General features: G+C 63.6%; 4 protein-coding genes across 10 annotated transcripts; all 4 read right to left on the bottom strand.

Annotated features, from left to right (window-relative positions):
* Positions 1-12: 12 nt before the first annotated feature.
* On the bottom strand, positions 13-7,631 carry PRC1 (protein regulator of cytokinesis 1). Of its 6 annotated transcripts, XM_051628839.1 has the most exons (15): positions 6,937-6,976; positions 6,629-6,761; positions 6,187-6,309; positions 5,610-5,843; positions 5,368-5,538; positions 5,086-5,235; positions 4,744-4,891; positions 4,517-4,653; positions 4,190-4,285; positions 3,904-4,050; positions 3,411-3,512; positions 3,050-3,160; positions 2,431-2,616; positions 1,004-1,117; positions 13-179 (listed from the first exon to the last, which is right to left on the bottom strand). In XM_051628839.1, exons 1-14 carry the CDS (start codon positions 6,945-6,947, stop codon positions 1,040-1,042), a joined length of 1,827 nt encoding a protein of 608 aa, XP_051484799.1. In that variant the 5' UTR covers positions 6,948-6,976; the 3' UTR covers positions 13-179; positions 1,004-1,039. The 6 variants fall into 6 exon arrangements, with proteins under 6 accessions (XP_051484799.1, XP_051484801.1, XP_051484796.1 ...); XM_051628841.1 differs by lacking the exon at positions 6,937-6,976 and adding an exon at positions 7,554-7,631 and having other exon boundaries at positions 13-1,117; XM_051628836.1 differs by having other exon boundaries at positions 13-1,117; positions 6,937-7,027.
* VPS33B (VPS33B late endosome and lysosome associated) lies at positions 7,578-13,699 on the bottom strand. 2 transcript variants are annotated; one of them, XM_051628834.1, is made up of 23 exons: positions 13,472-13,699; positions 13,135-13,215; positions 12,999-13,060; positions 12,831-12,880; positions 12,519-12,586; positions 12,255-12,300; positions 11,853-11,947; positions 11,358-11,462; positions 11,195-11,291; positions 11,050-11,127; positions 10,733-10,806; positions 10,296-10,382; positions 10,091-10,181; positions 9,832-9,906; positions 9,344-9,408; positions 9,204-9,258; positions 9,084-9,130; positions 8,844-8,976; positions 8,535-8,608; positions 8,211-8,312; positions 8,042-8,117; positions 7,849-7,965; positions 7,578-7,739 (listed from the first exon to the last, which is right to left on the bottom strand). In XM_051628834.1, exons 1-23 carry the CDS (start codon positions 13,697-13,699, stop codon positions 7,660-7,662), a joined length of 1,986 nt encoding a protein of 661 aa, XP_051484794.1. In that variant the 3' UTR covers positions 7,578-7,659. The 2 variants fall into 2 exon arrangements, with proteins under 2 accessions (XP_051484794.1, XP_051484795.1); XM_051628835.1 differs by having other exon boundaries at positions 12,999-13,057.
* Positions 13,686-15,106, bottom strand: HDDC3 (HD domain containing 3). The gene is made up of 4 exons (XM_051628847.1): positions 14,995-15,106; positions 14,482-14,537; positions 14,169-14,409; positions 13,686-13,866 (listed from the first exon to the last, which is right to left on the bottom strand). Exons 1-4 carry the CDS (start codon positions 15,104-15,106, stop codon positions 13,742-13,744), a joined length of 534 nt encoding a protein of 177 aa, XP_051484807.1. The 3' UTR covers positions 13,686-13,741.
* A 41-nt stretch (positions 15,107-15,147) lies between these two features.
* LOC127388759 (tubulin polyglutamylase TTLL13-like) lies at positions 15,148-24,132 on the bottom strand. The gene is made up of 15 exons (XM_051628560.1): positions 24,010-24,132; positions 23,390-23,520; positions 22,208-22,364; positions 21,935-22,078; positions 20,791-20,876; positions 20,440-20,665; positions 19,995-20,179; positions 18,650-18,838; positions 18,049-18,232; positions 17,557-17,748; positions 16,599-17,021; positions 16,059-16,242; positions 15,704-16,013; positions 15,527-15,637; positions 15,148-15,442 (listed from the first exon to the last, which is right to left on the bottom strand). Exons 1-15 carry the CDS (start codon positions 24,028-24,030, stop codon positions 15,163-15,165), a joined length of 2,823 nt encoding a protein of 940 aa, XP_051484520.1. The 5' UTR covers positions 24,031-24,132; the 3' UTR covers positions 15,148-15,162.
* Positions 24,133-24,198: the final 66 nt, after the last annotated feature.

Raw genomic sequence — 24,198 nt, 5'->3', positions numbered from 1 at the left:
GGATGGTCCCAGCTTTCCCCAGCCCCAGGTCAGAGCTGTGCCTGACCCCCCCCCAGCTGAGGGGCCACCCCCGGGAGCCATCGGTCACCCCACAGAGACGCAGGCAGCGGCAGCTATGTACACAGATACATTATTGCCATGAACAGTATATACAGAGTTACAGAGCAAGGGGACAGGACCTGGAGAATAAATAAAAACAGCAAGTGGGGGACTGTAGTGATAACAAGGTGCAAATTAGTAATGATCAGCTTCATTAACCAAGGTGCTAACAAGCCCCCTCTGCCCTGTGCAGCTCACTGGCTGCTGCTGGAGCAGAGGGAGGGGGGCCAGCACTGGACGGAGAAGAGCAGGGCTACGAGCTGCCCCAGGGCAGGGAAAGGGGGGCACTGTCTCCCTGTACCTCGGCTCCTTGTCACCCCTGCCCCAGCTCTGCCCCTCCACCCCTGGGAACAAGAAGGCAGGAACTTGTTTGGCCATCAGGGCTCCAGGAGGACACTGCTGCTCCCTCCCCCTCCCGAGACCCCCCGTCCTTGCAGCTGGATGTTAGGAGAGATGAGACCCTGCAGTCAGGATGAGCCCAAGGACCAGGGGGTGAAGCAAAGCTAGGGAAGGAAACCTCAGCACCAACCAGCCCTCACTACAGCCAGCCCCTCTGGAGCAACCCTGCTGTGACACAGGAAGGAAGATGCTGGTGGACACCAGCTGCAGCAAAGGGGCCAGTGACAAAGGGCAGAGGCCAGCTCTCCAAAATAGGTCCTGTCTGTCCCAGAGCACACCCCAAGCCAGGCAGAGCCCCTCAGGACGGGGCTGCCCACCCCTCCACTACCCTACCACGACCACGCACAAACCTTTAATCACCAACATTTGCAAAAATTCCCCAAATAAAAGCAAGTTTTTAAAAGTGTCCCTTTGGCACCCTACCCTCCCTCCCCCCGCAGAGAGGCCAGGGTGAGGCAGGGGCTGTGGCTGGGGGGCAGGGGGACTCTGCAGGACAGCCACTCACTACGGCTCTGAGGGCTGGAGCGGGGCCGGCAGCAGCTCAGCAGAAGGCTGTGGTGGTGGTGGAATTGAGGACACGGGAGCTGCTCTCAGACATGGAAGCCTTGGAAAGTTCGCGCTGTGGAAACAAGAAGCAGGAGATGGGGATGAGGGGAGCGAGGGGGACACAGGCAGGGCAGGCCAGGCTGCTCCTGCTGCTTTGCTTGGGGTCCCCAGCTCCTCTTCCTTCAGAAAAGACCAAGAAAGTGTTACTGAGGAGGGACTCAAACTGGTTCTGGCAATGCTGCCAGCTCAGCAGAAAGCAAAGGGCTTCTGAGAGCTGGGAGGGGAAGCAGGAGGACAGGGAGAGCCCTGCCATGCTGCTGGAGGAAGGGAAACACTGGGCAGGAATCTGCTCCATCACAAACTAGCCTGTCCCTGCCCCGAGGCCATGCACACAAGTGGGATCACAGCCTGGAGTCACAGGAATCCTCAGCACAGTGCCAGGGACACAGGGCACTGTCACAGCAAAGGCATGGCCCTGGCTGTCCAGGGTGGGAAGATGTTAACACTTGGACTCAGCCAATCCTTGTGGGAAGACAGAGACCTCGAGCCAGCCAGAGGGAACAGCCCTGTCCACCAGCTATGAGCACCTTCTTGAATCCTAGACTAGTTTTGGTGGGAAGGAACCTTAAAGTCCATCCAGTCCCACCTCCTGCCATGGACAGGGACACCTCCCACCAGCCCAGGTTGCTCCAAGCCCCATCCAACCTGTCCTTGAACACTTTCAGGGATGGGGCAGCCACAGCTTCTCTGGACAACCTGTGCCAGCGTCTCACCACCCTCACAGCAAAGAATTTTTTCCAAATATTTTAAATTGATCTCCCCACAATCCACCTTCTCCACAGCCAGGGCAGTGCCCAGCCTCCTCTTCTCTGGAATGCTGCAGGGACCAGCATCAGGGTCCCTTCACAGACTCAGGAGGGACAAGAAGGGTGTGAGCAGGCAAGGGATGAGTCTGTGTAGGGAGGAGGAAAAGGGCAGGAGACACCCCTGGTCCCCACTCACTGGGGTAGGACAGAGGGTGCTGCTGCTGACAGCTGCCCAGGCCACCCCGCTGCAGCGCCTCATGGGGGACACACCCCAACCCCCCATGGGAGGTGCTGCACCAAGTGGCTCGGATCTGGGGGCAGGGCAGGGGGAGTCTGATGGAGACAGAGCCACCTAGGGAGAGCAGCTGCAGGGCTGGGCAGGGCCAGGAGCTGCCCCGGGGCCAGGGATCCTCCCCGGGCCTGGTCCTGAGGGGCTGCTCAGCACCAGCAGCAGCCACCAAACCTCACACTGAATCCCTGGGTGTGGAGCCAATGATCTGCTGCCACAGGGAGCTTGGGGGGGCTGCGCAGCCCCCGTGCTGCCCGGCGAGGGGAGGTGGGGTTAGAAGAGGTGAATTACCGCAAACTCAGAATAGGTGCTGGCAACAGAATTAACGCTGTGGTTACGCTGGGCAGGGGCTGTGAGGGTGCACCCACCGCTCAGGGTGGTCCCGTTCAGCTGCGACATGTTCTCCTTGTTCCGCTCCCTGTAGCCAGGACGGGGGGGCTTGGCAGCCACGCGTCCGGGGGTCCGAGCCTGGCTGAACTGCAGGAAGGAGGGACAGAAGAGGGGACACAGAATCAAGTGGAGCTGGGGGAGCTGTGCTGGCTTTGTTGATGGTCACTCTGCACTGCCAGAGTTAATCCAAGCTCCCGGAGCCCTTCAGGGTCTGGAGCCCAGTTCTGACACAGAGATGTACAGCCACCATACCCAGGCTTTGAAGGATCCCCAAACTACAGGCTCAGCACAGAGCAACACTAGAAATCTGGGCTGGAGGAAGGTTTCCTGAATGCTACTACTACCCTCCTCCTCCCTCATGTCTCCAAAACATCCCACAAGGTTGGCAGCAGCCCCATGCAGCAGGTCATGGACAAACGGGGGAGGGTTGCACCCCAGGAGCATGGCAGGGATGCACAGGACAGCAATGGGAGCTCACCCACCCGCTCCCCAGCCAGCCCACCCCCAGGAAGCTCCTCACCTTCCCTCCCGACGGTGGCAGCCGGGAGGTTGGGGAGTGGTAGATGGTTGCCCCGAAGGCGGAGCGGACGGTGCTGTTGGGGGTGGCGCTGGAGATGGAGGTGCCGTTGAGCTGCGGGAGGAGCAGAGCAGGCATCACACGGGAGGGAGCCGGGGCTGCACGGAGCCTCCCCCCCAGCATCACAGCACAACCGGCCCACGCTCCGGGGAGGACAGAGGTGCCCGTGGCCTCTTCCCTGCTCCCATCACGCTGTCGCAGCCCCCCAGCCCCTCCCACATCCCTGCGAGGGCCCGAGGCCACCCCGGGACACGGCAGGGCTCTGCCCCCGTGTGCCCACCTGCTCAGCACAGGGCGCTTTTACCTTCCTTACTTTGCCAGGCGTGTGGGGGCCGAGCACCCGCCGCTTGGTGGGGGTGCTCCCGTACATCATCTCTGTCTCGGTCTGGCGGCTTTTCTTCAGGTGCTGCGGGAGAGATCAGCACTGACCCCCCGTGCTGGGGCAGCACGGAGCCGCTGCCGGGGAGGGGAGGGTCCTGCAGCGCCCTGCCGGCAGCCCCGACTCTGTAGGGGTATCCCAGGGATGTAGGGGTATCCCAGGGATGTAGGGGTATCCCAGGGATGTAGGGGTATCCCGAGCTACGCCACAGCTCTGGCATGGCTGGGGCCAGGAAAGGGCTCAACAGACACAGGCGCTGATGGGCACCAGCCCTGCTGTGACAGAGCGTGGAGCTGCTTCCAGGCAGAGCAAGGAGAGTCACGGGCAACAGCTGGGAGGGCAGAGCCCCCCAGCAAGGCAGGTGTTAACACTGGCTGGTGTTAATGCAGCAGAGGAGGCAGCTCAGTTTCGTACTCACCCGCTCCTGCTTCTCCTTCTCCTTCTCCAGCCGGTACAGCTGCCACTGCTCTGTCACATACTCCAGGAACTGCTGCCCCTTCACCAGGAAAGCCCCCCCGTGCTCCTGCTCCCAGGCCCGGACCTTGTTCTCCAGCTCTTCCTGCAGCTGAGGGGGACACGAGGGTGGTGTGGAGAGGCTGCCCACCTGGAGGGAGCCCCTCCACCCCTAGAGATCCCTTCCTGGTTCTACATGATCTTTGCAGGCCAATACAGGACTACAGCATGCTATCCAGGGCTGAACCTACCTTGGAAAGCGTCTTCTGCAGCTTTGCTCGCTGCTTCTCCTCCTTCAGCAGATTGCCCCCACGGTTGGCAAAGCGGCTGGGGTCGGTTGCTTTCCTCTGGTACAGAAGGGAGGTCAGGAGAGACACAAACACACCGCCTGGTCTCACCCCCTGCAGGATACAGACCCTGCAGCACAGCCCCCATCCCCTACCCCCTCTCTGACCCGCTGCCATTCCTAGTGCCTCCCTGGGCTTCCCCAGCAGCATTTTGCCCACAGGAGCAGGGACAGCCACTGCCTGGTGGCCAAGAACCCAGCCAGGAGGAGCACATTCCTGCCCAGACAGTACCTCCAGCTCCAGGAACAGCTTCCAGCTCTCCTCCCATTTCTGGACAGCCTCAAACAGATCTTTGTGTATTTCATAGTAGCTCTTCATCTTCTCCACCTCAGCATCATGGAGCTTGAGCAGGGTCTCTGTATAGTCCTCTGAAGATGATATGACAGCATGTTCAGGAGGCAGTTGGGACCCCCACACTGCCACAGCTGAGGGGGGCCCTCAGCTCCTGCATTACCCACCATCATAATAGGGGCTGAAGTCTTCCCTCTGCTCCTGGCTATAGAAACACTTGTCCCAGAGGTTGGCCAGCTCTGCTCGGATTGCCTGAACCACCATCTTCATGTTCTGCAGCTTCAGCTCCTCCAGACGATCCACTTCCAGCTGCAGCTGTCAACAGAGGACCCAAATGGGATTTACCTTCTGCATAAGGCACTTTTCAGGGTGAGGGACCCCCCAGCTCCTCCACACACAGGGCAGGATTTGCCCTGCTCGCCTGGTGCTTGGCTGCTGGGGGCAGCTCCTCCACCCCGAGGTGTGAAAGACCCAGAGCGGCCACCCCCAGCCCCCCAGAGAGTCCTTACAGCTGTCCTGGTCTTGGCTCTGGACCCAGCCACGTGCACGGCAGAAGATGCTCTCTCCTCCTCGGGGACCTGCAGCCTTTCCCAAAGCGCCGCGATCCTGGCGCGCAGCTCCGCGCACACGGCCTCGTTCAGGGAGCGCCGCGCTTCCAGCTGCCGGGGAGACACAGGGTCAGCCGGGCCCGCAGACACACCTGCTCCCCACCCCGCTTCTCCTTGGAAAAGCTCCCAAAAGGACGTCCTAACATCCCCGTGGGGATGGCCGGAGCCCCCGTGCCAGCACACCTGCTGCAGCAGCCCCTGCAGGGCCGCCAGGTTGTCGGTGGAGAGGCAGAACGCGTCCTCGTCCTCGCACACCACGTCCCGCTCAAAGCTGGTGTCCGGAGTGTGGTCCAGCTCCTCCATCAGGAGGATGATTTGCCGCTTGCTGCTGACAAACTCTTCCCGCCTTTGCTCCTGGAAGCGATGAGAGGGTGTCAGAAACCAGCGAGCCCCTTGGAGCCCCCCTGGCAGACCCTGCCCCTCACCTTGGTGGCGGTCAGGGTGGCCAGGTGGCGCCGGTAGCGATCCAGGTCCTCCAGGCTGGGCACGGCGCTGCCGTCGATGTCGAAAGGGGTGGTGCAGAGGATGTCACACAGGTCTTGGTCCCTTTCCTGCAGAGTTTTCAGCTCCTGCTTCCTGTCCCTTTTCTGCTTCAACATCACTTCCACACGGGTGCGCAGATTCTTCTCCATCTGCAGGATGGTGCTCTCCTCTTCCTCCTGGAAGAGCCCAGACATCAGCTTTTGCAGGCTCACATATTTAAAGCTTCTTAAGCAAGTGAAGCCCTGTGACACAAGTCCTAGTTCTGAGCAAGGTGTTCCCAGGAAAGTGCAAACAGCAGCAACACACTAAACAAGGCGCTGCAAGACACCGAGCCTCCTCACAACCCCCTCCCAGCACCCAACCTGTGAGCAGCCACCAAGATGGAGATTCAGCTAAAGGGGTTTTGAAGAGGCCGTGTGAGCTCTGGCCTCACTGAGAAACCCAGGCAGAGGCCAGGCAGCAGACCCGGGCAGACTGCTGCTGCCAGTGAGACCCTCGAAGTGCAAAGCAGCACCGCACCTCAAAGGGCTCCAGCTGGAGCTCCCTGCAGAGGGTGTCCAGCTCCTTCCGACACACTGCAATGCTCTTCAAGAGACGCTCCTTCAGGCGCTCCTCCTCTGCCACCATCTGGTCCAGGAGACCCTGCGGCACAGGCGTGGTTAGGGCAGGCACCGGGGGTGGAGAGAGAAGGGAACACACAGGGACAGTGGGCAGGGCAGGGGGACCACAGGTCGAGAACTGCTGCTGGGACCGAGTGAGGAACAGGCAAAGCAAGAGGCAAAGAACACAGAGGACCCGCCGGGAGCACAGCAGCACCCCGGGTGCTCCTGCTGGACCTGCCTGGCCCCGGAGCTGCCCTGGCCCAGGGCCGGGGGGTTCTTGCTATAAGCCAGCGAGTGGACCCAGCAGCAAGCGAGTGTGGGGCTGCAGAGCGCGCCCGGGGCTCCCCAGCCCCCCTCACCTTCATGTACTTCTTCACGACCCCGGTGCGCTCCAGGCGCTGCTCCTCGGGGATCCCGATCTCCTCCCATATATCGCGCAGGGCCGCCATGGCTCGGTTCAGGCACGACACGGCCTCGGCCGCCAACACCTCGCTGAGGGAACCGGGCAGAGGTGTCAGCCAGAGCCGGCTCCCGGCCCGGGACCTGGCCCCCGCCGCCCCGCCCCGCCCCGCCCCGCCCCGGCTCGGCCGCCCTGCCCGCGCCGACCCCTCCCGCACCTCCCCGTCACGGCGGGCGCCCTCAGGCCCCTGCCCCGCTGCCCCGGCACCTTTTCCTCATGGCAGCCGCTCCCTCTGTGCCCACCACTCGAGCCGCCGATTCAAACTCGCCTCCCGGCCTCTCCCATTGGCTGCGGCCAGGGAACACGTCACCGCGGCCCCGCCCACAACCGCCGCTCGGAGCCGGGCCCCGCCCCAAGCCAGCGCTCAGCCAATAGCAGCCGCAGCCTGCGGGAGCTCCCGGCCAATGAGGAACGAGACCGGGCGCCGCCGTAACGGCGGGTCCGCCGGGGCTGGGCGCGCGCTCGGCGTTTGACAGAGACCACGTGACCCCCCGCGGGACCGCCCCGCGCCCCTGGGCGGAGCCTGAGCGGCACCGCGCATGCGCCGAACCCGCCCGGGGCCCCCGCCCTGCAGCGCCCCCCGCCCTGCAGCGCCCCCCGCCCTGCAGCGCCCCCCGCCCTGCAGCGCCCCCCGCCCTGCAGCGCCCCCCGCCCTGCAGCATCCCCTGCCCAGCCACCCCCGCCCTGCAGCGCCCCCCGCCCTGCAGCGCCCCCCGCCCTGCAGCATCCCCAGCCCTGCAGCACCCCCTGCCCAGCCACCCCCGCCCTGCAGCGCCCCCCGCCCTGCAGCGCCCCCCGCCCTGCAGCGCCCCCCGCCCAGCCACCTCCAGACTCCAGGGAACCAGAGCCAGACCCACGCCAGGATGTTTATTGGCACAGGGGGGCCACGGGAGCCCCCCAGAGGGAGGCAGAGCCCCCCCTCACACCCCCTCACGCCTTGGTCTCAATCATGGCCTCCATCAAGCGGGCGCTGTTGGTGATGGCCGTGGTCAGGAAGATGAACTTGAGCCCTGCGGGAGAGGCAGAGCGAGTGGCCCCCATGCCAGACCAGCTGAGCCGGGTGGGGGCTCCCAGCTGCTCCCCAGAACCTCGGGGTGTCCCCCAGCCCGCAGACCCTACCTCTCTCCTTCCCCAGGAACCGCAGGGCAGCAATTTCAGAGAAGGTGCAGCCCCCGAGGAAGACGGCGAGGACGACACGCTGGGACTCCCCAGCTGGGTTCTCCTCCCTGGCGCTGTCTGGATGGGGCAGAGCATGGTCAGACCCCCACTGGCCCTCAGGCCCCTGCCAGCCCCTGGCCCAGCACTGGGCTACCTGAGACTGAAAACTCGTTGCCATTCAGCAGCCGCACAACCTCCTCCAGGCCCAGCCAGCCCCGGCGCTCCAGCACCTGCGGGTGGGGTTCAGGGTCAGGGGCCAACACCCCAGCCCCAGGGACCCCCCCTGAACCCAGGGCTTTGGGGGGCACATGTGTAGGGCTCACCTGCTCAATGATCTTGCAGCTCAAGGGGATGTAGGCCCCGCTGAAGACGTACGCCATGTCCCGGGGCATCTTCAGGTCGTACTCTCCGTCCACCTGGGGGATCTGCAGAGACAGGCAATGCTCAGGGTACAGGACCTGCCTTGGTGCTTTGACCCCCACAGAGGTGGAGGTGGGCAAGGAGGACAAGTCTTCCACCACCCTGGGATCCCTCCACTGCCCCAGGACCCCCCCACCGTCCAGGACCCCCCTCTGCTGCCCCCAGTTCTTCTGTCATCAGCAGGCATGTGGGCAGAGCAGCAGCCCAGCAGCCCCACCAGCACATACCAACCCCAGCTTCTTGCTTATGGCTCGAAAGTTGCTCTTCCTGGCTAAAGAATTAAACGCGTCAGTGATCTTCCCTGGAAAAGAAGACAAGGAGAAACAGCTCAGACCTCTGGACGAAGCGTGGGCACCGGCGGGGCAGAGGGAGTGGCAGAGCCCCTGGAGCTGGCAGAGCCACTGGTGCCCACGGGACCATCCCTGGGGATGCGCTCCCTGCCCACAGTGCTGGCATTTGTCACATCCTTCCAGGCAGCCCGAGGGGCCGGGTCCCTTGGGGGGCCGGGTCCCTGGGGGGGCCGGGCCAGCTCTCACCCGCAGCACGGTCTGTCACCAGCTTGCTGACTTTGCTCTCCACGGCCGTCAGGGTCTCCCCGGGCACCTGCTCCACCAGCAGCCCCACGCGCTTCAGGTTGTGGAAGGTCAGCAAGTGCTCGGGCCCGTAGCTCTGGGGAAGGAGCCCTGGATCAGCACTGGCATGGGGGGCTGCTCAGAGCAACCCCACAGAGACCACCCAAGCGTCCCTGGGGAGCGCAGTGAGCCCCTGACCCTCACCTGCAGGTACTGGGTTTTCAGGGAGCGATAATCCTTGGGGATGAGACCTGCCGGGAGCACCGGGTGAGCTCTGGGCTGGGCTGGGGGCCCCGGTGCCTCCCGGTGCAGCCGGACACTCACCGTTCTCCGTGATGGAGAGGAGGCACATCAGGCGCAGGCTCTCGATGGGGGACACCTGCGGGGCAGGGGGTGAGCAGCTGCAGCCCCCAGCCCCACAGCCCCTGGTCCCACTGCCCCCCACAGCCCCAGCACGGCCTCACCTGCCGGTCGATGTGCTCCTCGATGAAGCTGGTGCTCTCACGGATGTCGAAACCCTCCAGCAGGGCTACAGGGGGTGGAGCAGAGTCACCTCACCCACCCCAGGGTCCTCACCAGGGAGTCAAGCTGGAGCTTTGGCTCAGCCTCCCTCCCCAAGGCCAGGGAACGGTGCTGGGCCTCCCACCCCAACACACACCGGCCCTCCAAGGTTGTGGCTTCACCCCATTTAGGATCTGCATGTCTTGAGGACATGGGTTAGTGGTGGCCTTGGCAGTGCTGGGTTAATGGTTGGACTAGATCTTAAAGGTCATTTCCAACCAAAACAATTCCATGACTCTGTCATTCCAGACCCACCCCAATACAAACTGGAAGGACTGTGGCCATGCAGGGGACACCCAGGTGTGAGGCTACCTTGGGCATGAGGCCAAGGGGTCAGGGCAGAGAACTGGGATGGAGCAGCCACAGCTGCGGCTCAGGGAGCAGCACTCACAGTGTTCAGCCTTGATCATCTCCTGGAAGTCCTGCTTGGTTTTCTTCTTCATGATGGACTCACAGGCACCGATATCTGCAGAGCCAAGAGTGACAGGTTCCCCTTGTCCCCAGCCTTACCAAGGACACCGCCACCAGCAATCAGCCAGCGGCCCCTGCTCAGATCTGCCCTCCTGGGGACTAGCAGGGCCCTCCAGCCCCCCTGGCCTCCCCAGAGCCCCCCACCACAGTGGCTAGGGCCTCCAGTCCTGAGCTCCTACGCAAGCTCAGCAGACGATGCTCTTGCTTCAGTCCCTTCAGTTCCTGGGAGACAAAGTTCTTCATCTGCTTGATGTCCATCCCGCGGCGCCGCTGTGGGGGAAGGAGCGTGCGGGGCGGTGAGGGGGCTGCGGGGGGAGAAGTGAGGGGGTGTGGGGGGCAGGGGGCTGGCACTGTGGGTGCCCCACACGCCGGGGCCATGCTCACGTCGTACTGTGCCTGCAGGTTCCGTGACTTCTGGCTCAGGAAGCCGAACACACTGGAGAAATGCTCGTTTCGGATCTGGCTGAAGACCTGGGAGAAACACAGGGTGGTGGTGCTGGGCACCCACCCCCAGCTCCCCTCTGCTGGCACGGCACCCAGCACAGGTACAGGGGACAGCCACAGCACCCCGGGCTGACACTGCCAGCATGGGGACACAGTGACACCCCCCAGGGACGTCAGTGCCCCAAAGCACCGACCAGCACGAGGCAGCCCTGCACGTGGGGGCTCTGCAGGCCGAGCTGTGCCCCCAGACCATGTTTCCCTGCTGCCTGTGCCCCAACCCACATCCCAAGGCCCAGCAGCACTTGGCTGGGAGGAAATGCCCCATCAGCCTCCCCCCTACCTGGGTCCCTCCTCCCCAGAGGCCAGTGGGGACTCACCTTGTCCTGGGCGTTGAGCAGCACCTTGATGCTCTTGTCAGAAGAGGTGACGTCTGGTCCAAAATCCACACTCCCTGCAGAGAAGGATGAGCAGCTGCTTTGCCCCAGCAAGAGCAACATCCACACAAGTGTCAGCCCTGCTGCAAAAGGCAGCAGAGACAAGCAGTGCCCACCCAGCCGCTCAGTCCAACCCGCTCCAGCAGCCTCCACACCAGGGCTGTCCCTGTTGGCTGCAGCACCAGACCCCGGGTCTGACGGTGCCTGGCACAAACCCTGGGGACCCTCCCTCAGAGTCTGCAGAGCCCCTGCTGACCCACCACACTTGATGCGGAAGGTGTCGTCCACCAGCCCCTCGTAGACCACCTGGGAGCACAGCGCCGTCACGTAGTCCGTGTCTGCAGGGAGAGCCGGGGCTGCCGAGGCCATCCCGCTCCCTGCCCCCCCGGGCTGCCCTCCCGCTACCTCTGTCCAGGAGGAAGACGTTCCCGATCTCGGGCTTCCTGCCCGTCCCGTCGCCCTCGCTCTCCTCCTCCAGCTCCCGCCACAGCTCATAGCTCATCTGCGAGGGCAGAGCGTGCCAGGGCCGGGCCGGGGCTGCAGCCCAGCCCCAGGGACACGGGCCTACCTTGGCACACCTGCCGATCCCGTAGGCTCTGCCGAAAGGTCCGTACAGGGAGTTCAGCAGCTGCAGGGCTCGAGCGACGGAGTTGATCCAGCGGTGATCTCCCTCCTGCAGGGACCACCAGGCGTTGGGAGCGAGTCGGGGCAGGCTGGAAACAACTGCCACGTTGGGGGGCCCAGCTGGGACAGAGCAAGCTCCAGGCTTGGTGCTTCCAGCAGGAAACATGCACTGGAATAATGCTGGAATGGCCTGAAGTGGCTCAGAGGCAGCAGAGGAGGGGCAGCACAGGGGCTGTGTGCAGGAGGGGCACCACAGCCTACCAGAGCAGCCACTCCCAGAAAAAGCCGCCCAAAGGCCTGCGGTGAGGGCCAAGGAGACCAAGCAGGACTTCCCACACCCACTCCCCGAGCAAAGCTCTCCTGTCCCCAGCCCAACAGACGAGCAGGGGGACACCTGCCACCCCACAGGGCAGCGTCCCGGCAGCACCGCCCCACTGACCAAGAAGTAGTCACGGAAGAACTCAGGCAGCTCCATGCTGATGATGTCTTCGTCCAGGGGGAGCAGGTAGAAGGACCATTCATCACAGGTGACATCTGTATTTGGGACAGGGAATGGTGACAGATACCCTGCCTGCAGCAGAAACAGCCCCAAGAACTGCAACAGCCCCGAACAGGGCTGTGGGGAGCAGAGATGGGACCTTTCCACAGGGATTTGTGGCAGGGAATGGCTCTCTCCTCCCAGAAAACAGGGGAGAGGTTCTGATGCTGTGGTTCCTGCCCACACACCCATCCCTGCCAGCACAGGGATCCCAGTACCAGGATTAAATTGGAATTCTGCAACGTCAGAGCCCCCCAACAAGGCCTGGGGAGGGGCCGGGGCAGGTGCTGCAGCCCCACTCACCACCAAACACTCCCTCCTCCTCCAGCACCATCTCACAAGCGTAAAACTGGAAGAGAAGGAAAAACCCTCAGGCCTGGCCAGCTCCAAGCAGGCAGGCAGTGCAGGGGAGCTGCTCACTGCCAGGCAAAGCAAGGTTTGGTTTTAACTGAACATTTCCGGGTTATGAACGAAGAACTTCCAATGTCTGTAGCAGGGTGGGGGACAGGAAAGCTGAACAGGCCCAGAGCAAGGGGGTAACTGGCAGCAGAATGTGGCTGGACTGACCTTTTGGGGGCTGAAGATGATCTTGTACTTCCTGCTCCTCCCCGACATCTTGTCAGCATTGACAATATCTGCAGTCAGAAACCGTGCAGACCCTGCCCAGGCTGCCCACCCCCCTGAGCCAGCACAGCTCCTCCCGCGGGACGAGGTCCCTGGCCTGAAATGCCCCCGGCAGAAGGAGAAACCCGGGTGTGGGGCCCAGCCCGTGGCCTCCCCAGCCGCCCTTCCCAAGCCCAGCCGACCCAGGCAGCTCAGAGCACAGACCCGCAGCCCCAGCGGCGGGACCGCAGCTGCCCCGCGGCCGCCCGCACTCACCGGCGATGTACCGCATCGTCCTGACCCGCGGGCGCACCAGGAAGCAGAACCTGTCGCCGGAGCGACGGAGGCGACAGTCAGAGCCTCCCCAGACCCCGAGCCGGCAGAGGCAGCTGCCCCCGCCCGCCCCCTGCCCCTCGCCCCTCGGCTGCGGCCCCGGGGACTCACTGGTCGCAGGCGCCCAGGGCCGGCCGGCTCTCCACCTTGTACAGCTTGTCCACCTCGTGCTGCTGCGGGGACAGCGCGGGGCGTGAGCGGGCTCGGCGGGCAGCGCGGGCAGCGCCCGCCCCGCCGCCCCCGGTACCTTCAGGATGGAGACGTTGGCGATGCGGTCCAGGGGGCTCATCAGGTCGGCCTCGATGAACAGATCCTTCTTCCCGGGGAGCTGGGGGCGGGCGGGGCGTGGGGCCGGCGACCACCGAGCGCCGCGGGGGCCGCTCCCAGCGCCGAGCCCCCTCCCCCGTCGGTACCGGGCTCCTCTTGGGCCGACACCCGCCCCGGCTCCTCCCCAGCTCCCACCCCCGGCGCGGGACCCCTCTGGTGCCCAGGCCCGGCCTCCCCCGGCCCGCCGTTCCCCCGGCCGACCCCCGCCCCTGCCCCTGCCCCGGGCGGTCACCGCTGGCCGCCGCCCCGGCCCAGACCTGCTCCAGCAGGTAGATGAGCTGGTCCCGCGCCAGCCGCTTCAGGATGCCGAAGTCGGGCGGCTCGGGCACGTCGCGGCGGCCGGCGAAGGCCATGGCGGGCGGCAGGGCGCCCGGAACGCCCGGATCGCGCGGCCGCGGCGCGCCCGGCCCCGGCAGTGGGAGCGCCCGGCGGAAGTGCCCGTCACCGCGGCAGCGGCGGGAGGCGGGACGGTCCGTTCTGAGCATCTTTATTGGCCACCGCGCCCCGCCCGCGGCGCCCCGGGGCGGTCACAGGCCGCGCTCCCGGAACAGCCGCTGCAGCGCCGCCTCCAGCGGGGCGCTGGTCCCGCGCAGCCCCGCCACCACCTCCGCCGCCCACTGGAAGTACTCCTGCACGCGCTGCGGCGACCACCCTGCGGGGACACACGGGGCTCGTGCCGTTTCCGGCTGCACCGGCGGGAAACGGGGACCCCGCGGCGCCGGGCCAGCCGGGCCCCGCTCCCGCCCGGCAGCGCTGTGCCCTCCCCCCGCCGGCTGGAAGCCGCTCCCCGAGCCCTGCCCGGGCGTCGCTCGGGGGGCCGGGACCCCCCTGTCCCGCTGCTCCCCTCCCGCGGCCCGTCGGCACCGGGCCGGGCTCTGAGCAGCTGCGGCGGGAGCGAGGACTCGTCCCTCGGCACGGCTCAGCTGTCCCCGCCAGCCCCGGTGCCCGCCCTACCTTCCGGGGTGCAGCGGTTCAGGTCCCGCAGGTTGTCCAGCTTGTCGGCCAGCTTGACCAGCTTGGCGCGGGGGCTGCTGCCGGCCGCCCGCTCCACCTGCAGCCGCTTCCTCTCCATCTTGGGCAGCCCCTTGTCGTCCGTCACCTCCTCCACCACGCGCCTCACGGCCGCCCCGAACCGCTCCTCGATCTCCGAGAACGTCGTGTCCGTGTCCTCCACTGTGTCGTGCAGGAGGGCGGCCTGGGACGGGGAGGGGATGGTCGGGGGTCCCGGGCAAGGGGGCCGGGGCAGGGCGGGGGGTCGGGGGGTTACCTGCAGCACCACCGTGTCCTTCACACCGGCCTCCAGGGCCAGGATCCTGGCTACGCCTGCGAGCAGAGCCCGGGGGGGGAGGGAGGCATGAGGGGGGGACGGGCGGCTCCGGGGCCCATGGGTGGGCACCGGGCAGTGGGGGGGGCCCTGGGATCCTGCCGGGGAAGGGGGAGCCCCCTGGGGAGTCCTGCGGGGTGAAAGCCTTGAGCTGGTCCCAGGGGCTGGTGAAGTGGGGGGAAAACTCTCCCCAGAGTGGGTAGGGGGCTGCGGGGGTACAGGGGTCCCTGGGCGAGGGGGGGCAGGAGCTTCCGTGGGCACGAGCCACGGGAGAGCAGGGGCGGGGGGCAGGGGCGGCGGGCAGTGACCGGGGGGCTTAGATCCCACCCGGGTGGCAGGAGAGGGAACCGGGCTCTCTCCGGGGGCCTGGGTGGAGGGGTCCCGGGGCCCTGGGGCGAGGGGGGGCAGCGCTGTGGGGCAGCGGGTGCCGGTGCCGGTGCCGGCGGGGCGCCGCACCGATGGGGTGGTTGATGTAGGGGGTTCCCTCGGGGTCCTTCCGCCGCTGCCCCTTGTGCTTCTTGGCGGCGAAGTCCGCGGCCTCCAGCAGAGCCGCCGCCTCGGAGCCCATGGCGGACGCGGCGGAAGCGGCGCGGGGCGGGCGGAGGCGGGTCCCGGTCCGGCAGTTTATTGCGCGTCGACACCCGGCCCGCCCCAGCCCCGCGGCAGCCGGTACAGCAGCGTGCCGTCCGGGGCGCGCACCTCGCGGCCGGCGGCCGGCCCGGATGCCGGTCCCGGTCCCGATGCCGTCGCGTTGGCGATCGCCCGCTCGTCCTGCCGTTGGCGGCGGCGCGGCGGGGGGCAGCCCCGGGCCCGCAGCACCCGCCGCACCACCTCGGGGCTGACGCCGAAGCCCTGAGCCAGGCGCTCCACGGGCCACTCCTCGGGCAGCTCCTGCCGCAGGAACCTGCGGGCCCGGACACGGTCAGCGGGGCCCGGACACGGTCACCGGGGCCCTTCTTCCCCCGGCCCGCCCCGTCTCCCCGCTCACCGCATCTGCTCCATGGCCGCCCAGGTCAGCGTGCGCTCGGGGGCCCCGCGCTCCCCGCCCATCTCTCGCTGTAGCCGCTGCCGCCGCGCTGCCGCCCGCCGCCGCCGGGCCCTGCGGGGAGAGACGTGAGCCCCGGTCCGGCCCCGCCGCCCCAGCCTGGCCCCGCCGCCCCCGCACCTCACGGCCTCCTCCAGCGCCGGGTCCGGCGGCTCCGTGTCGCCGGGCCAGGTCACCGCCGCCCGCCGCGGAGCCCCGGCGAGGAGCGCGGCCGCCCGCAGCCCGCGCCGCAGCACGGCCGCCATGGCCGGGAACCGGGCGGGGCCGGGCGGGGCGGCCCCAGCGGGGGTGGCGCGGGGAGGGCGGCGGGAGGCCCGGTACGGCCGCCCCGGAGTCCCGGGCAGGTGGGAGGGGTCGAGGTGCAAGGGGGGTGCGGGCAGGGCGGCAAGGGAGATGGACTGTCGAGCCTCCCCGTCCCGCAGCCCCGGCTCTTGAGTGAGCACTCAGGGGGCGGGGGTCGTCTCTGCCCCCTCACCTGTGCTTGTCACGCCGCAGTGCGAGGTGCCGGCGCGGTGCGAGGCCAGGGGCAGCTCCTGCCCTGCAGCACTGCTGAGGGTGACATCACCTGTGGTCTTCCCCGTGCTGGCTGGGGACCCCGGGTGACCGCTGTTGGCGGGGAAGGACAGCCTGCCAACTTCACTTGGAAGAGCACAGGCAGACTTGGGGACAGGCAGATGTGTGAGTGTCACGAGTGTCCTCTTGGTATGTCCCACAGCTAACGCACCCCTAACCCAACCCTCAAACGCTTCTGGGCTTCCCACGCTCCCCCATCCCTACACACTAAGCCTTGGTCCTGGGAAAACAGCTGCTTTCTTCCTTGCCCCTGCAAATGGGACGATACCGGCCTGGGGCAGGGACTGCCAGCGGTCAGCAGTTCCCAAAGAACACAGTGTTCCCTCTGCAGGGTTGGGCACCCCAAGGACTCCGAAGTCCCATCCCGCCCACCTGCTCCTCCCACCCTGGCAAGCCCAGGAGCACCCGCAGCTCCCAACCCTCTGCCCGTGGCTCTGCTCACTGAGTCTCCGTGGCGCAGACACTGGCAGCCAAGGGAAGGTATCACGGACTCACAGCCTTCGGCCCTGGTGCTGGCGCCGGGGACCCACCGGCCCTTCGCCCGCAGCCCCGGGGCTCCGGTGCAGGGCAGGGGACCTGCTGCTGTCCCCGCTGCCTGGCCCTGCAGCCAGCTCGTGTCCTGCGCCCACAGCCCCCGCCGTGCCCTGCGCTGCTCGCGGGGCGGGATGCTCCGGCCTTGCACGGAGAGGACGCCGCTGCTGGCCGGGTGCGCGCCCGGGCCGGCCGGCAGCTGGGAGCGGGCTCGGGGGTTGTGCCGGAGCCGCCGTCCCGAGGGCTGGGCTGGAGAGCCCTGGAGCGAGAGCGGGATGAGCATCATGAAGCTGCGGGTGTCCTGGCCCTCAAGTGCATCCCAGAGGAACTGCGGCTGGAAGGAAAGGAAGCGGCAGCTCAGCTGCAGAGGCTTTGGCAGGAGACAGGGAAGGAAAAGTCTTCCCTGGTCACCCACAGGTACCAGCTGAAGTGTCACCCTGTGTGTTGTCCCCAGGCACAAATCCCATCCTCTGCCTGTGACACTGAGCTGAGCTGGAGCAGGTTTGTGGGAATACAGGCCAGGATGGGCTGGGAAGGCTCAGCAATGGTGGATCACGGAATCATGGAATCAATTTGGTTCAAAAAGACCTTTAAGATCATCAAACCCAACTGTTCCCCCAGCACTGCCAAGGCCACCACTGACCCATGTCCCTCAGCTACACATCTACAGGGCTTTGAAATCCCTGCAGGAATTTAATTCCCAGTGTGCCCGTTGGCAAGGGACAAAGTCACTATATGAAACCCTCGGGCCCAGACACCACACTGGAGCCCATCTGACCCACAGTGCCCTGATCCGCTCCTCAGGATCCCCCGGCAGGGCTGTCTCCTGAGCCAGCCCTGCAGGACAGATCCGGGCAGCCCTCAGTTACCTGGATCTTGGAGATGCCAGTGCTCCAGGTGCCGGATGGTCTGTTGGCTGTGGGGAGCAGCCGGGAGAGCTGATCAATGACGCCCAGGCCTCGGATCAGGTTCTCGCGCCGCACAAGAGCTTTTACTCTCCTCCTCTCCTCGTCTTCCACGATATCCCGGGGCTGCATGGAGTCGTACTGCACGGGCTGTGGCTTAGGAAAGAAAGGAGGGGGGACAGCAAAGCCCAGGCTGTGGTGACGTGCAAGAGAGGCAAAGCCACAGGCTGTGCCAAGCCCTAAGGAGGGCCACAGGCTTTGGGGTGCAGTGGGACGAAGATCCCAGGGGGAGGCACAAGAGGGAAGGGGCAACACTGAGCATCCCAGCACAAGCTGTCAACTGTCTGGACTTCATGAAGGGGAACCCTGGGAGACACCCAAGGCCCAGCACTGTTCCCAGAGCCATGTTATTTCCTTTGAGAGCCCCCTGGACAACCACTGATAAGAGCCAGGTACCTTTCTATCCCACAACCTGGTGCTTCCGTAGGTGAGGCGGCGTGGAGGAGCTGTGGCTTTATTGCAGATCTGGGATTTGCTTCCAGCTGACTCTCCATGCAGATCTTCTTTCCTCACCGTTTTGTTCTTCCTGGTAATAGCATCCCACTTCTCTTTTTTCAGGCGAATTTCCTCCAGTTGCTGCCTGCCACAGAACAGTTGTCTTAGTCACTGGCCACAGTAGCCAACGGCTATTATGAAGCCTTCAATTCAAGGACATTTTACTGTGGCCTGAAGTTCTGTACTGAACAGATCATAATAGAAGCGTGCCAAGAAATGGACCAGGAGTTCCTTTAAAAGAGACTCTCGCTGCTGCAAGAAATGCCCTTGGATTTGGCTGTGCCTGCCAGCGGGGTGTAGGACACCTGTGACAAGGTGCCTCAGGAGCCCACAAGTCAATGGAATGTGGCATTTCCCTCTGAGGGGTCAGTGACAGGAGTCTCGGCTGTGGTGACAGCACCGCAGCCCCTTCCCTCCCGGCTGTCCCCTTACTCACACCCCTCAAGGCAGGGCCCAGGACCAGCGGTGTCTGTGCCACCGTGGGTGTGAGGGGGGCACCCACCTGGCACACTCCTCCCGAGCCCTGGATGTCGCCGTGTCCCTGAAGAGGGACCTGCTCTGCTTGAAGAACGGCTCGTACCGCTCGGTGCCCCCTGCCGGGTAGATGCGGCGGAAGCCGCCCAGGTGCGTGTCCTCGTAGCTCTCGGCCTGGGAGAGCCAGGGGGGCTGGCTGCCCCCCAGCTCCTCACGCCTGCAAAGCGGGGGGAGCACAGCTCCGGGAGCTGTCCTGGCTGAGGGACAGGGCCTTCCAACTGCTTTCCCCCATCTTTCCAGACACATTTCCAGACCTCGTACACCCTGCCCCTCAGCCAACAAACCCACGATGTGTCTGCCTCCCCGCCTGCTGCCAGGAGCTCTCACAGAACTGATTTCCTTGGAAAAGACCTTGAAGATCCTTCAGTCCAACCCCTACCCCAGCCTTGCCAAGGCCACCACTGACCCATGTCCCTCAGCACCACATCTACATGGCTTTGAAATTCCTCCATGATGGAGACTCCACCACTGGAGCCTGGCAACCCTTTCCAGGAAGAAATTGTTCCCAAGACCCAAACTAAACCTCCCCTGGGCAACCTGAGGCCATTTCCTCTTGTCCTGTCACTTGTTAATAGAAGAGACCAACCCCCCCTGGCTCCAACCTCCCCTCAGGCAGTTGCAGAGAATGAGGTCTCCCCTCAGCCTCCTTTGCTCCAGGCTGGACACCCCCAGTTTCCTTAGCCACGCCTCCTAAGACTTGTGCTCCAGTCCCTTCCACTGGGAGCTTGGAGCAGCTGAGGCTGCAGGGGTAGGCAGAGCACAGGGTGAAATCACCCAGTGTCTCCAGCCTGGAGGTGTCTCAGGTCTCCTCATTGTGCTGGGAGCTGGAGGGAGCTCCTGCCTCGCCCTGCACTGCAGACACAGCCCAGGGAACAGGCTCATCTCCCACGGCCTCAGGAAAAGTCTTGCAGACAGACAAGGGGGAAATCCCCAGCCCTGGGAAAGGGTCCTGGGGGCTCTTGGTCCCTGGGGGCTCTTGGTCCCTGGAGCTGTGCTGTGACGTGTCTGTCAAGGGTCCTGGTGAGCCCAGGGATGCTGGCGCTGCCCGTGGGCACTGCAGGTCGTGGGAAGCAGGTGCAGCTCGGTGGGGACAGCTCTGCAGAGCGCCCGGAGTACCAGGCTGCTCACCTCCCCCAGCGCCACGAAGAGCCCTGGCTCTTCCCTGCAGGATGCAAATGGCTTGGGAGGTCTCTTCTCAGAGGCTACGCAGTGCCACGGCCTCTGGGAGCTGGGATTTGGAAACAGCCAGCCTTGGCTTTCTCCGTACCCCGCCTCTTGATGAGGACCTGCAGCGCTCTGGGGAAGAGCCATACCTGGAAGCACGGAGAGCCTGGTGGCCCTGCAGGAGCCGCTCCTTTACCCGCTGTCTGTCCTCCTCCAGCACCTTCCGCTTGTCACAGCCATGCACGTTGATCAGGTTGATGGTGTCACACAAGAGGGCGTCCTTCACCTCCCGGTCTAGGCGAGAGTCCGTGGTGAAGCTGGGAGAGTGGTTCACCTGCCAAAACAAGCAGCTGCTCTCACCTGGCAGCTCCCGGCAAGCCCTGCCAGCAGCCGGCTCGCCGGCCCCACCACACCCTTCCCACGCAGCCACCAGCGGGTTGCTTGGCTGCCTGTCTTCACAGTCTGTTTAATTTTGGGAAGGATGTGGCCTTTTAATCAAATGAGTTCTGTTCATCTCACCACCCCGTGTTTTGGAGCCTCTCCCCAGCAAGCAGCTCTGGGCTAAATGCTGCTTCCAGGAGACTCCATCCTCACCTCCAGCAGCCATGGCTTCAGCTTTCTGTCCAGCAAAATATCAAAGCCCAGAATCTCAAAGCAGGCGCAGCATCCAGTGTGGCTGGGGAAGCAGCTTTGGTAATTGTGCTTCACCACAGGGTAAGCTGAAATAAGAGTCTTTATAATAATGTCTTCAATATCTTCCCAGAGTTTTGTTGTGTTGTAGCTGTGATCTACCATCCAGGCATTCAGGGTGGACAGTTTCCTGTGGGGAGGACAGGAGATGCTGAGCTCAGCTGCGATGCCATGTTTGCCCCAGGAAAGATGGAAGCAAACCAGTGTCCCCCGGGCAGCTTCCCTGCAGGATGTGCCCAGGGCACAGGAAAATACCTCTTACTGCCCATCGTGTCATCCTGGACGAAGTTTTTGTTGTGTTTGTTGATAGCATAATTGGTCAAGTGCATGCAGATGTCACCCTGGGAGGAATCACAGGAGGCTGCTGTTTAGTCCCAACCACAGAGCACAGGTAGAACCAGCCCCATTAGCTCTAATCTCACCACCAACTTCACCCATTCCTGCCTCCTCTCTGTGGTGGTGACTTGCAGCAGGGAGTTGACCACACTGGTGATTGCCTCTAGCCAGAAGCTGGAGCTCACAGAGCTCTGCCCTCCCTGCACCCCTGTCCTTATCTCTGGGGGAGAGCACAGGAGTCCCCCCTGGCCTCACTGAAGCACAAGAGACTCCTCAGGACAGAAGCTGCAGCAAATTTCTGCAGGTTCTTTCTTTGCTCACCCAGAGCCCAAGAGCTCTCCAAGACCCACACGTATGGGAGTGAGGGAGGACATGTGCCCATGCAGCTGTGGGACAGATGGGCAGGCAGCCAGGAGCTGGGGTCTCCCAGCAGCTGTAGCACAGCAATCCAGAACCACAGCCCATCTCCTGCTGAGATCTGATGGGTTACAGACCCCTGCTTGGAGATGGGCACAGCCAAACTCTGCACCTTGCCTTCCTGGTACTCCACCCTGTCTCTCCCAGCCTGTTCCAATACCACCACATCATTCCCAGGTCCCTCTTTTCCACCTGAAGCACAGTCACAGAATGGTGTGGACCTGGGAATGCTCATGGGGGCAAGAAGCAGCAGGAGTCTTGCCCAGCCAGGCTCTGGGGTCTCTGTCCTTGCAGTTTTTCAACACCTGGCTGGGCGAGACCCTGAGAAACCAGATCTGGATTTATTGTTGCCCCAGTTTTGAGCAGAGGGTTGGACTCAAAACCCTCCAAGTGCAACAACTCCATGATTCTGTGATAATGCCAGTAAACAGCCCAAACGTGGGGCCTGTGAGCAGATCTACTTCAGACACTCCTGAAATACCTCCTGTGAAGAAGAGGTAGAGAGGGAGGGCAGAGCAGGAAAGAAGAAAACCAGGTCCCATGAAACCCACCAGTCCCTGCCTTTCCAGGGTCTGGAATGCCCTTAGGACAAGTTAGGGTCTAACACCTACAGATACTATGTTTTTTGGACAGTTGCCTTTTTTACCAGGTTTCTGCTGCTGGGATCGATGTACCTCATGGTGGCAAAGCGGGCCAGGCCCTCCTTGTAGACAAAAATCCTCAGCGGGTCACAGGACGTGACCAGCACATAGATACGCATGTCAAACTTAAAGCCATCGATGAGGAAAGGCTGCGAGAGGAAAGGCAGGAGCTGGGATGAGCCAGGGGCACTGCAGGGTGTGCAGGGAGCCCCGAGGCAGCCCAGCTGCTCCTGCCTGCCCGGGGAGCCCTTGCCTGCCTGCCCAGGCTGCCCTGGCACCTTGGAGATGTACTGCTGGCAGATCATGTGCTCCCCGTGACGGATCTCCTCTGCGTTCCGCGTGATGAAGATCCCCTTCCCCTGGCAGCCACTGTCTGGTTTGCAGATGAACGTTCTGGATCTCCTGGTGCGCCGGTAGGCCTGGAAATCTCCATAGCTGAGCAAGGAAGGGGAGACTGTTACAAGCTGCAAAAGAACAGCCCCTGAGCTCTCAGAACAGGTGCGTGCTCAGGCTGTGGTGCTGCAGGCTGGTACAGACCAAACTTCTGCAGCAGAGGAGTTGTGCACCTACTCCTGATTTACACGAGTGACAAATGGGTCCTTGGACCTGACAAAGCTCTCCTGGTTCCACCTTTTATGTGCACACTTCTCCATCTCTGCCAGGGGTTTGTAGGAAGTGGTCGCTATGGTGCACAGTGAGATTTTGGCTCTGCTGCCACAGGGCAAGCAGGAGAAAATAAACGAGGCCTGGCTGCAAAGGAGGAGGTCACAAGTCTTTGTCCCCTTCCATGCTGCTCTCCAGCAGGCAGGTGGCCTGGGCCAGCGTGCTCTGAGCAGGGCACAGGGGCTTGTCACGTTAGGTGGCTGAGCCTCAAGAGCTGCTCCCTGCTCTGAAGGGTTCAGCCCCTCTGCTAGTGTTATTTTGCTGTAGATGAGGGGCACTGTGTCTCTAGTGGGCACTGCATTTAGGGAAAGAGAAGGGAAAAGAGGACAAATCCCCAAAGATAGCACCAAGAGCATCCAGGGGCCAGGAAATGCAGCCTGGAAAGAAAGAGAAGAGAGGCAGGTTGGACTTCTTGAGAAGTGGGAGGACTGGGAGGATACGTGGTGACAGCCTTCCTGGACATGACCTGGGGTGAGCCCAGCACTGTTCTCTAAGGCCAGTGGAATGGGAGGAGTACCAAGTGCTGATAATCCAGCAAGGATGCTTTAGGTCAGATACTAATAACATAATTCTAACTGTGAAGAGAGTTCAGGCACAGAACAGGCAACAGGAGCCAGACTTCCAGGTCTGGAGGGAATGGTAAGAATAAAATCTAAGAATGACCCAACCAGACACCACCTTGTCCCTTCCCCCCACCCAGACTTTGAGTGCTCTTTGGTCCCCCTCAGCTGCATTTTTGGCTCCCACTCCCTAATTTGATACCCCTGCTCTTGGCTGCATGAACATGTCTCACTCACTCCGCAGGCAGGCACCAAGTGCGAGGAAATATGTTGTAATCCTTGGGGAAGAGCCGGAGCATGCGGTTGAGGTTGCGGGCCAACAAGTCCTTACGGCAGATCTCAATCATGCCTGGAAAATGGTTGATTTTCTGAAAGACAAAAACCAGGATCAGCAAAGGAAAAGCAGGGATCCTCCTCCAGACCCAGCACAACCTGAAGGGGAAGCAGGGCCTGCGGTTGCCTTGAACTTCGGCTGAGAGACGAGATTATGCTACAACAACTGCTTTATCTGAGTGATTTATCTGCTCGTTCCATCTCAGCCCTGAAGCTCTCCCTCTCGGGAGTATCACAGCTCAGGGAAGGGAGCCCTTTGTGACCACAAACCATTTACTTCACGGTACATGAAAGCGGCTGGCAGCTCTCCAGCTCACGCTGCCTGTCAGAGTGCTGCTGATGGCACCATGCCGGGGCCAGAACAGAAGTGAGGGCTTGTGAACCTGTGTCCTCCAGAACCAACACAGGGAAATGGCCACGGGAGCTGCTCCGGGTGCTTCTGTTTCATTCTGCAACATGTCGTTGCACTACCAGCCTCATCCCGCCCGCCTCTTCCCACTGGGCAGCCCTTACACAGTGTTTACCTGGAACCTCTTCATGTCCATGAGGCGCTCCAGGGACACCGAGGAGTCCGTCCAATACACCGTCCACTCCTCGTCTGCTCCCGCTTCTCGCAGCCCGCAGCGCCGCGCCGCCCGCCGCACTGCACCGGGGCGAGCAGGTGACAAGGGGCCAGGCAGAGGACACAAGCACCCGAGACTGTTAAATCCCCA

The sequence above is a fragment of the Apus apus genome, chromosome 10, assembly GCF_020740795.1.
Source record: "Apus apus isolate bApuApu2 chromosome 10, bApuApu2.pri.cur, whole genome shotgun sequence".
Classification (NCBI taxonomy): Eukaryota; Metazoa; Chordata; class Aves; order Apodiformes; family Apodidae; genus Apus; species Apus apus.
This window is presented reverse-complemented; position numbering and strand designations above follow the sequence as displayed.